Here is an 11,415-nt window from a genome sequence, read left to right on the forward strand (position 1 = left end):
TTATTAGTGTCTAAACACCTCATACGACATCCTATATAATACTCGATGTGGCACTTTACAATTTTACACCCTTAAATCTAAACATAGCCTATACAAGTTGCTTAGGCAGCTAAGCTAGGCTAAAGGTCAGGCATGGCTTGTGATGTCTTATTTCTTGTGTCCCTAGGACGAGGGGGCCGGGAGTACAACAGTACGGAGGCCGGCCATGAAGAAGAAGAAGAAGAAGAACAACAACGGAACGGAAGTGTGAGATCGACTATACAGAAGAGAAGATAAGAGCATCTTCAACGGTCTCTTCAAATCCCACTCTCTAAATATCTATTTAGCCAACTCTCTATTTAATTTGGCAAGTTAATTCGTTGTTTACTCCAACAACCTCTCCATTCATCCTCTCTATTCTAGGTCTATGACAGCGGGACCCACCTGTCAGCCTATATACGTCGTCATCCTGCTCCCCCCTCTTCTCCAAGCCCCTTTTGCTTGCGGCGACGGCGGGCCAACGGTGGCCGTGCGCGGCGACGACAACGGGGCGGCGGTGTCGCTGGCGGAGGTGGGGGCGACGACGGGCCAGTGGTGGCCGTGCACGGCGACGGCGAGCCAACAGTGGCCGCGCGGCGGCGACGACGACGGGCCGGCGGTGGCCGTGCGTGGCGACGAAGACGGGGCGGCGATGTCGCCGGCGGAGGTGGGCGCGGCGACAACGGGCCAGTGGTGGCTGTGCGCGGCGACGACGACGGGGCGGCGGTGTCGCTGGCAGAGGCGGTGGGGGCGGCGCGGCGCGGTGGGGCGGCGCAGAGGGCGGCGGACGGCGCGGCAGCGTCCTGGGGGCGACGGCGGCGGGGCGGCGGCCTGGGGACGACGAAGGTGCGACGGTGGGTACGGCCGCACGGGTACGGAGAGAGGGAGGATGGCGTGAGAGAGGAGAGATGGTGGGGCCTAGTCTGTTTGGATGGCCAAATTTGACCAGTTAGGAGAGGAGTTTAGTCAGTCATTTAACTTGGCCATCTGAGTAGAGAGTCTGTTGGAGTATTATTTTCTGTTGAAGTTGCTAAAATTTAACTTGGAGAGTTTGATGAAGAAGCTGTTGGAGATGTTGTAAGGAGAGGGTAGATTTGCTTGTTAATTTTGTTCCAAAATGAAACCGGCGAAGTAGTAGATGGATGGAATATCGGAGAGAAGGAAGACGTTGGTTGGTTAGTTAGTTGGTTGGGTTGGGTTGGGTTGGTTGGCTGTTCCTTGCTTTCATCCAGCTAGCTACTGTATTACCTTAATTTCCTACTAATCGTAGTAGGCTGCTACTTGGAGAGGCGTCTAGTAGATAGAGTATTGAAAAAGTTTGCGAGGCAAACCAGTCGACAACATACACACATACATACAGGATACTATGCAGCTGAGGCTGAGCTGGGTGGCTATACCAACAGTAGGAGAGGAGAGGAGAGGAGAGGAGAGCCAAGTTGCAAAAACGCAAAACGGATGGAGTCCGTCACGGGCTCTCTTCTCCCTTTCCCGTCATGGAGTAATAAATAAGTAAATAAAAGGAAAATACTACTCCTTTTCTCCTTTCCTCCAATATATAATAACAGTGAAAAATAATAAACAGAGTAGTAGTGGAGTATTATACTACTGTAGTAGCCTAGTTGGGAGTAGTAGTTAGTATACTGCAAGACCCCAAATATAATAATAGAAAAAGAAAAGAAAAACCGGTGCCAGTAGAACAGCGAAGCAAATAAAGCGAAAAGAACATGAGCATATAATAATATAAATAATAAATAAATAGAGAAAGAGAGAGAGAGATGGAGTGGCTGCTTTTGTTTCCTCCTTCCTTCCTACCGCAACCGGACTCCGTTTCATCATCTTCTCAAGTCTCAACCCACCCCTCCTCCTACCCTTTTTTTTTTGTGTGTTTGTGACGACACGACACCACACGAGAGGAGAGAGAGAGAGAGGGGCAACGCAACTAGTCCCCGCGCAACGCACGGTACGCCTCCGTTCCGTTCCCCTCTTTCCTCCTCCGCCGCCCGCCCGCCCATTGCCGAGCTCCCCGCCGCACGCCCCAGCTAACTACCACTCCGGCACGGCAGGGCAGGGCAGGGCTCGCCGCCGGAGGGGAATGTGGCATCCTTACCTTCCCCCCTTGCCGTAAAACAAAGAAAGAAAGTCTCCCGTCTCGGCTCCTTGCGCCATCGTCGACAGGGGAGGGGAGGTGGCGAGCAGTAGCAGGGGAGGGGATCCTCCAGGTGACCATCCTCTTTCTCACAAATTCTTCTCTCTCCCACCGGGACTACAATTTGCTTGCGTTCCTTAATTTCGCACCCTCTTTTAGATCTGGTGCAAGAAGCTCTTCTCCTCCTTAATTTCGCACCCTCCTTTACCGCAATACTACAATCTAGTTTGTTGTCTGTTCCCCCCCATCCAATTTACCCTAGATTCCTCATCAAATCACACCATTTTCCCTCACCCTCCTCAGCCCCACGGATTACCGCCTTCTTTTTCTTACTACTAATTGCCGTCCGTCCGTTGATGTTTGGAAAAAGTACCACTTTTCTTCTTCCTTAATCTTAATTTGACGACGACGCGTAGAGGAGAGGAGGTACAGAACCACCGGTATCTAATCAAACAGAGACAAGAAAGTTGGAATCCTAATTTGGCCCCGGGTCGCTGCAACAGAATGCAAGACTAGATTGACACCTAGATTTACCTTACCTTAGACCGGGCCACAAGTCAACGCGCTCAATTCATTTCATTTACCACCACACCACTAGTCGTTCCTCCATCCTGGAGTACTACTGTAGTAGGAGTAGTTTTTAGTATTCATTACTCTCTGTATGGATGGGATATTACTACTACTGTAGTAGAGTAGTCAAGAGGCGGTCTTCCATTCTTGCCGTGTGGGGTTCAGGGGGCATCTCCTCTCCTCTCATCTTTCTTTTTTGACGATTTCTTCGTCTCTCTAAAATGGCCTGGTCATATCGCATGTGCGTAATTCCCCCCCTCTGACCACGTCCAGTCCACTGCAAAAATTTTAACCTTTTCTTCTCTTTTTCTCTTCCAAGGCCCTACATTTTTGTACTACTCCACATTTATATGCCCTTCTTCTCCTCATCCTCAATCTGAATCCGCCGTTATTTTCTCTCTCTAACTCATGTAATGGTTTCTGTTCGTGTGAGCACCCACCATTGCCACGAATCGTTAGAGATGCAGCACTGCTACCATTTTTTATACAACTAAAATACTAATACAATTAATTAATGGCTGGTTGATTGTGACTTCTGGCTGTGGTAGGGGAAAACCACCCCAATGTGCCGTGTCTGAATCCAATACTGTAGCTTTCTTTGACTTGGTTGGGACTTGCCCTTCTTTCGGTGCTACCTGGCTGTGACCAATTCATACAAACCGTTGGTGCTTGTTCACTCTGCTGTCTCTGTTGGTCAATGCCACTGGCCTTCCCAGATTTTGCACATGAACCTTCTTCGTTGCTCCTTCATTCCGTAATGTGTCCGTTTACCTATGCAACAGGTGGAGGGCAGAAACACCTATGCAACAGGTGGAGGGCAGGAACTGTCTTCCTGCGGAGGTCAGGATTGGCCTCGAGACGCTCAAGAGGCGCCGGCTTGAGAGGATGCGTTTGACTGCTCAGAACAATGCCGGCGACGGTCCTCCGGTGCCCGCAAGGAGCGGTGGGGATGCGCTAAGGACTCCCGCAAACTGCGGGGTCAGGTTGCATGCTAACAATGGCACAGCTCTACCTAGCAGAACCACCCAGAACAAGGACCCTTTTGCAAAGCGCAGGGTGGACAAGTTTGATATGTCTAGCCTAGAATGGATTGACAAGATCGAAGAATGCCCTGTGTACTATCCTACCAAGGAGGAGTTCGAGGATCCCATTGGTTATATACAGAAGATTGCACCTGTGGCTTCGAAATACGGTACTGCTTCCGTTTCTCGTTGCCCTCATCGTCTGTTGACAGTGTATTACTGATTGATCTGCCAGTCTACGCAGAATCTTACTTTCTAAATGAATGATCATGGGCTATTATTTTCTCCCCAGGAATTTGCAAAATCGTATCTCCAGTAAGCGCTTCTGTTCCTGCTGGTGTCGTGTTGATGAAGGAACAGCCTGGTTTCAAGTTCATGACCAGGGTTCAGCCGCTTCGCCTCGCCAAATGGGCTGAAGATGACACGGTCACTTTCTTCATGAGCGAAAGGTGTGGTATTTCTTGGTTCATTTTCATTATTGGCTGCTTATCTCCCAGGTCTCATGATGCTTGGCATGATTTTGCAGAAAGTACACTTTCCGGGATTATGAGAAAATGGCCAACAAGGTGTTCGCCAAGAAATACTCAAGTGCTAGTTGTCTCCCAGCTAAGTACGTGGAGGAGGAATTCTGGCGCGAAATTGCTTTTGGTAAAATGGATTTTGTTGAATATGCCTGTGATGTTGATGGTAGTGCTTTCTCCTCTTCTCCTCATGATCAACTTGGGAAAAGCAACTGGAACTTGAAGGTGACTAACTCTCTTCTGTGTTTGTGTGTGTGGATGTGTCGTCACATGAGTGCATGTTTAAATATTTGCTCACTGGTAGTATGTGTTTTACTGATCGTATTTTTTTGTTTCGTAGAATTTTTCACGGCTTTCCAATTCTGTGCTTAGACTTCTGCAGACACCAATTCCAGTAAGTCATTTATTTACTACTTAATGTGTTTCACATTCTTTAACATGGCCAAAATTTCATGATTGTATTACACTCATCCAAAACAGGGAGTAACAGATCCAATGCTTTATATCGGGATGCTCTTCAGCATGTTTGCTTGGCATGTGGAAGATCATTATTTGTACAGGTATAAATTCTCGGTTCTCCATGGTTACTCTTTCTTTTTTGCTCGTAATTAATACTGGTGTTCTGACATTTTATTCATATGACCAGCATCAATTACCATCATTGTGGGGCATTTAAGACATGGTATGGCATACCGGGTGATGCTGCTCCTGGGTTTGAAAAGGTGGCTAGCCAGTTTGTATACAACAAGGATATTTTGGTTGGTGAAGGAGAGGATGCAGCATTTGATGTTCTCTTGGGGAAGACAACAATGTTCCCCCCAAATGTCTTGTTAGACCACAACGTTCCTGTTTATAAAGCTGTGCAAAAACCTGGGGAGTTTGTCATTACTTTCCCTCGTTCCTACCACGCGGGTTTCAGCCACGGTATGTATCTTTCAGTTTGTGCATGTGTTATAACGCCACTATCATATGCATAGTATTCTAAGGAATGTTTCAACTACCCAGGCTTCAATTGTGGCGAGGCTGTCAACTTTGCTATCAGTGACTGGTTTCCTCTGGGTTCTGTGGCCAGCAGACGCTACGCGCTTCTGAACAGAACACCCTTGCTTGCACACGAGGAGTTACTTTGCCGTTCTGCAGTGCTTCTGTCCCACAAACTGTTAAACAGCGACCCAAAATCCCTCAATAAATCTGAGCATCCACATTCACAGCGTTGTTTGAAGTCTTGCTTTGTGCAGTTGATGCGATTCCAGAGAAACACACGTGGCCTACTTGCTAAAATGGGCTCTCAGATACATTATAAGCCAAAAACATACCCGAATCTCTCATGTAGCATGTGTCGGCGTGATTGCTACATTACACATGTGTTGTGTGGATGCAACTTTGACCCAGTCTGTCTTCATCACGGTAGGAAATGTTAGCATTGCTCTTTTGCACTTTCTTTTGTATTTTACCTAATACTTTGGTTATTGGACTGCAGAACAAGAACTCCGGAGCTGCCCTTGTAAATCTAACCAGGTTGTCTACGTTAGGGAGGACATACAGGAGCTAGAAGCTCTATCAAGAAAATTTGAGAAGGATATTTGCTTGGATAAGGAAATAAGTGGTTTTGACTCATACAAGCAGGCCGAAAAGAATGAGCCATTTTTTGAGATAACTCGGAACCTCAGGAACACTGAAGTAAATTTGATAGAGGATGCCTTCTCAGGAGCAACTGCTGCTGATGCTGCAAAGAGTTCTCCTGCAACGTCAACACTGACATCTTTTGCACAACATGATGTGCCTGTTCTTGCTGAAGCAATTGTAGGTTTACCATCATGCATATATTTCCAGCTGTTATCTTTCTGTTGGGTTAATGTTCTTGTTATTTTATTTAGGTCTGTGCTAATCAAGCCGACCAATTATACTCCACCACCGAGCAAACCATCAGCTCACCTTTAGTCAAAGGAACTGATGCTGTGGGTGCAAATTCATCCAGCATGGCTGATGCTAATAACGGAACTGGTTCTTGTAATGCTTCAGCTGTGGAATACAGTGGAAATTCAGATTCTGAATCTGAAATATTTCGAGTCAAGCGCAGGTCTGGCGTATCAGTAAAGCCTGCATCTGATGCCAAGACATCAAACTTGTCTGATCAACAGGTACGTTAAATTTTCATCTTTTACACCCCTTTGGCTTATCATCAACTTTTAGGTACTCCCTCCGGTTCTAAATTAATTGACGTTTTGGACAAGGTTGAGATCAATTTTTTATAACTTTGACCATCAATAACTTTAAAAATATTTAGTTTAAAGAAACTAAAACAACATATATAGATTTGTCTTTTAAAGCACTATAATAAAAGTAAACATGTATTTATTTATTATATATATTATAGTAGAAAAATAAGGTCAAAGATATATCTTGTAGACCGTGTCATTGTCCAAAATGTCAATTAAAATGGAACCGGAGGGAGTAATTGCACTGTTTAAGGGAAAATACTTCATGTAAGAATAAATGACATGCTATATAAATGGCCAGGCATCTCCAGTTGTCGAGGTCATTTGATAGATAATAATGGGCAATCATGTCATAAATAAATAAGTTGCAGCTCTAGTTATGTATTAATTAAGTTCCTGTACCATTTTACACCAAGGTCCAAGGGTCTTTATATGAAGGATGACATACGGGCCCATAGCATTTAGTTGTCCTATTTTAGATAGTGCTTACTTTTGGTTCTGATGTAAAATACTGGAATCAGGTTCTCAGGCGGTTGAAGAAGGTGCGCCCTGAAATACAACAGCACAATAAGCGACCAGAAGACTATGGTCACTGTTCAGTTCCCTCAGGTCGTATGAGTATGAAGAATTTGAATTCATCCTCCTCATGTGGTGAAGAACACTGGAGGATGAAGCGGCGGCAGTTGGAGACTCAGCAGGATGAGAGCAGTTATTCTGCAAAGCAGAAGTCGTACTCGTATCCATCCACCAGCTATTCTTTCCGAGGAGAGTTTGTGGAAATGAGTAGAGATGCTGCTGCAGAAGTCCGACCAAAGCGACTGAAAATCCGGCTACCTTCTTCTAGCACGAACAGAGTGGTTGAGCAGGGCAGTTCAGGGCAAAGATTTACAAGGGATGACAAGTCGCTTGGTTGTTGGCCTGCAATTTAGAATTTAGAAAAAAATGCTGACGCAGGTGCTAACCTCTGATGGAGATAAAGATTTCCTTGTTTAGGTGGGGCTGTTGACTACACGAAATGATAGGGCTGGGATGGATCGATGAGGTTGAATATAAATGATTAGCACAGAAGCTGACTGACTTTAGAAGGCTGGTTAATCGATTCTTTGTGCAGCAGTGCCTCCAATTTGAGGCACATCTAGGCACGGTTAGAAGAGACAGACACATGACGATTCTTGTTGCTGGAGGTTCTGGGTCACTGCTTTGCTGCTGTTTGATGCCTGCACTGCAAGTGACGTACACACACTATAGGACCTCGCTCTACCCTTTGATTATATCTCTCTATTTTTCTTCTTCTTTGTCAGCAACCTTAGCTGCTGCTACTCTATAGCTAACTGTATTCTTTCATACGCTTGTTCCATCAAGTTAATCTGCTGCTTAATGCCATTGATTCAATAGTGAATCATCGTTCTTTCTGGATGGAATGCAAATATGCAATGGTATGGAATGATGTTTGGTGGTGACTGAGATGTTGCAATTGAATTTTCCCAAACTGTGATGATGCAGCAAGGTAGGCTAGGGTAGGCATCATCTCATGTGAGGGAATTTAGGCCTTGTTTAGTTCCTTTTTTTTTTTCAAAAAACGTTACATTGAATCTTTTAAGCTTAATTAGTCTAATGATGGATTAATTAAGCTTAATAAATTCGTCTCGTGGTTTCCAGACGAGTTATGAAATTAGTTTTTTTATTCGTGTCTGAAAACCCTTTCCGACATCTGGTCAAATAGTCAAATGTCCGATATGACACATAAAAATTAATTTTCTTTTCGCGAAGTAAACACACCCTCGCTACAATGTAAGGTTGGCTCGTAGTGTCTGTCGCACGGTGTTGCATGTTACTGCAACGTACTGTACAAGGCCAGGCCAGGCCCGGCCCAGCCCAAGAAAGAGAGGGAAGTGAGAGAGAGATGGAGGGAGTCATCTTCTTCCTCCTGCGGTGGCGGTGCTGCAGCTGAGCCTGCTGCACTCCTCACCGGCTGCTGATTGTGACTGTGAGTCATGTTGGCCTCCACTTGCTTCTCCGCCCCGCCGCCCTCCTCCTCCTCCCCGTCAATCCCGACCCACCTCGCCACTCTCTGCTGCTGCTTCAGGCCTCCCGCTCGCCCACCTTGGCCTCGCTCTCTTCTTCTTCTTGGTGCCTTCCCACCGCCGACCCGCCCCCTCCCCCGCGCCTCCGTCTCGTCATCGACCGCCCCAGCGAAAGACTACGAGGCAAGCAAAGCAACCTGCTCTTCTCTCCACATACTAGTATTTCATCTTCTTGCTTGCTTGCTCTTCTGCTGTTTAGTTTATCTATCTACGCGGGTCACAGTCTCTGTCCGTTAAATCCTAAACCCAATTAAGCAGCAATGGAGTTTTTTTAACTCACTGACCCTGAAACCCAATTAGGCAATCAGGAATTTGGGATCCTTGCACCGCTAAACTTTGGTACCGTTTATATAGCATAACATATGGGGATTGTTTTGGAAGATAATGTGCAACAATATATCAATATGCCTGTCTTTCATCCCCTGTAATTCACAAGGTCTGTTACGTGTGTTACGTGCCTACTCCTATGAGCTGTATTTTACAGCTTTTAGGGTTTTTTTTATAATATAATGATGTTGGGTAAGGTAAATAATACTCCTACTCCCACTCATGTTGTCAAAAATAATCAGCTGCTCTTGTTTGTCTAGTTTACTGATGGTGGCGGAGAGGTGGAGCTGAGGCTGGACATAGGAAAGCTCGGCATTGAGAATTCAAGAGATGTATTTGTTGACGTCGATGATACGTCTCTGTTGGTCAGAGCCAAGTCGGATGGGACACTGCGGACTTTGATCAATGTTAAACAACTCTTTGATAGGATTAAGTCTTCTGAGACTATATGGTATGCACCAGTCATTTACTAGCTTGCTCTTGTAGAGGTTTTAAGAAAGTTGACCAATTCTATGTTCATCTTGCAGGTTCATTGATGAGGATCAATTGGTAGTGAATCTAAAGAAAGTTGAGCAAGAGCTGAAATGGCCCGACATTGATGAATCTTGGGAATCCCTTACTTCTGGAATCACTCAGCTTTTGACAGGGATTAGTGTTCATATTGTTGGTGATTCCACAGATATAAACGAGGCAGTTGCTAAAGAAATAGCTGAGGGAATTGGGTATGTGCATCTCATTTCTTAATGATTCAAACTGCAATTTGAATTCTGCCATTCTGGTTTCTTTTCAACCTTCTAGTTTATACTATACAAGTGCAAATGGTAGTTCATTAGAATGAGATTTATATAGTTACATACTGAGTATAGATCAGGTATCCTTTTACAATATTTGCTACCATGCATGAACATATACAATTCATTGCTAGTTTATCGCATATAAGGCCCCTGAAATATATTTGCTGGTTGTACCTTTGCAGTTACCTTCCAGTCTGCACAAGTGAGCTGCTAGAAAGTGCCACCGAAAAGTCTATTGACAAATGTAAAAATTATCGCCTCATTTCTGTTGATAAAAGTTGCAACAACCATGTTGTTTTACAGGCATCAGAAGTTGTTATGTGTAGTTCATACTGTTACAGTGAATTGACAAAAGTGCTGTTATTTCTTGTAGGGTTGGCTTCGGAAGGAGTGGATTCGGTAGCAGAAGCTGAATGTGTTGTGCTGGAAAGCCTTAGCAGGTTGCTTTTGTGGGCTACTCCTAGTTTGTTACCTTTGGTTGATGTCTTGCTCAGTATGCTTAAAAGACTATTTCTCCCTCGCAGCCATGTTCGTACAGTCGTAGCAACTCTGGGGGGAAAGCAAGGAGCAGCTAGCAGATTTGATAAATGGCAGTATCTTCATGCTGGATTTACGGTTTGGTTGTCGGTCTCCGATGCCAGCGGTAAGGAAACTAGGAAAGGAAGGCTAGCATTGTTCTGTTCCTAGTACACTACTACTATATATGTACATAATGAAGTCCATTAATCTCCAGAGGTTACTACTCCTAGTTACTTTACCTTTGATGAGGATGTCATATGTACATAGATGAAGCTTCTGCCAAAGAAGAGGCCCGTAGAAGTGTGAGCTCGGGAAATGTTGCGTACGCGAAAGCTGATGTAGTAGTGAAGCTTGGTGGATGGGATCCGGAGTACACACGAGCTGTTGCCCAGGGTTGCCTTGTGGCCTTGAAGCAGCTAACATTGGCAGACAAGAAGCTAGCAGGTGAAGTATCTATCATCCAATTAGCTAGCTAGCCTTGTTATTTGTTACCAAAAAATTGAATTAAAATCATCTTAAATTAGATAAAACTTGGCAATGATAATAAGAGTGATGACATGAAATGTAAAACTAACACACTAGTTAGTTTGGATGGTGACAGGTAAGAAGAGCCTATACATGAGGCTGGGATGCCGAGGGGATTGGCCCAACATCGAGCCTCCCGGCTGGGATCCTGACTCCGACGCACCACCCACCAACATATGATTTTCATACTCAGTACTCACTAGTAGTAGTATATATACAGTACATGATTCTCATTCTAGCCTCTTCGTCGTCGCTTTTCTTCTCTCTGGAGGCGCTTCAGTTCCATGGAATCCACATTCACGGGGCATTTCCCAGATTCAGCTTTAGCTGTGTCATGGCATCTTTTCTTTGCAGCCAGCTACTACACGAGATTCTTACTGCTAGTAAAATACTCTTGTGTTACTACAGTTTGAAACTTTCGTGCCACTATTTTTTAAGCTGTGCCAAAACTGCCAGATCTCATGGCAAATATAAACCATAACAAAACCTTGCTTCAGCTATGCATGGTTCATGGAGTATGCACTTTTGCAACTGCGAGAAATTATGCCAAATTTGCACTTTGAAGATAGCCTTTGCTGAAGTTTTGAAGATAACTTTAGTTTGTTAAAATATAATCTAAATTTAAGCAAACCGTGAGGGCTAGCAAATATAACCGTGAATAAGTGTAGTC

At 44.9% G+C, this 11,415-nt stretch overlaps 2 protein-coding genes across 3 annotated transcripts; both read left to right on the forward strand.

The window, feature by feature from the left end:
- Positions 1-1,791: 1,791 nt before the first annotated feature.
- Positions 1,792-7,908, forward strand: LOC4349499 (lysine-specific demethylase JMJ706-like). Of its 2 annotated transcripts, none has more exons than NM_001423111.1 (11): positions 1,792-2,237; positions 3,517-3,926; positions 4,049-4,205; positions 4,283-4,502; positions 4,618-4,671; positions 4,758-4,837; positions 4,924-5,201; positions 5,283-5,684; positions 5,758-6,080; positions 6,155-6,418; positions 7,018-7,886. In NM_001423111.1, the coding sequence occupies exons 2-11, from the start codon at positions 3,536-3,538 to the stop codon at positions 7,423-7,425; spliced, it is 2,577 nt and encodes an 858-aa protein (NP_001410040.1). In that variant the 5' UTR covers positions 1,792-2,237; positions 3,517-3,535; the 3' UTR covers positions 7,426-7,886. The 2 variants fall into 2 exon arrangements, with proteins under 2 accessions (NP_001410040.1, XP_066160558.1); XM_066304461.1 differs by having other exon boundaries at positions 1,899-1,978; positions 7,018-7,908.
- Positions 7,909-8,390: 482 nt separating this feature from the next.
- Positions 8,391-11,261, forward strand: LOC4349500 (probable inactive shikimate kinase like 2, chloroplastic). Its single transcript, NM_001423112.1, has 8 exons — positions 8,391-8,703; positions 9,168-9,358; positions 9,435-9,629; positions 9,884-9,945; positions 10,075-10,141; positions 10,226-10,344; positions 10,488-10,664; positions 10,822-11,261. Exons 1-8 carry the CDS (start codon positions 8,491-8,493, stop codon positions 10,923-10,925), a joined length of 1,128 nt encoding a protein of 375 aa, NP_001410041.1. The 5' UTR covers positions 8,391-8,490; the 3' UTR covers positions 10,926-11,261.
- Positions 11,262-11,415: the final 154 nt, after the last annotated feature.

Source organism: Oryza sativa, chromosome 10 (assembly GCF_034140825.1).
Source record: "Oryza sativa Japonica Group chromosome 10, ASM3414082v1".
NCBI lineage: Eukaryota > Viridiplantae > Streptophyta > Magnoliopsida > Poales > Poaceae > Oryza > Oryza sativa.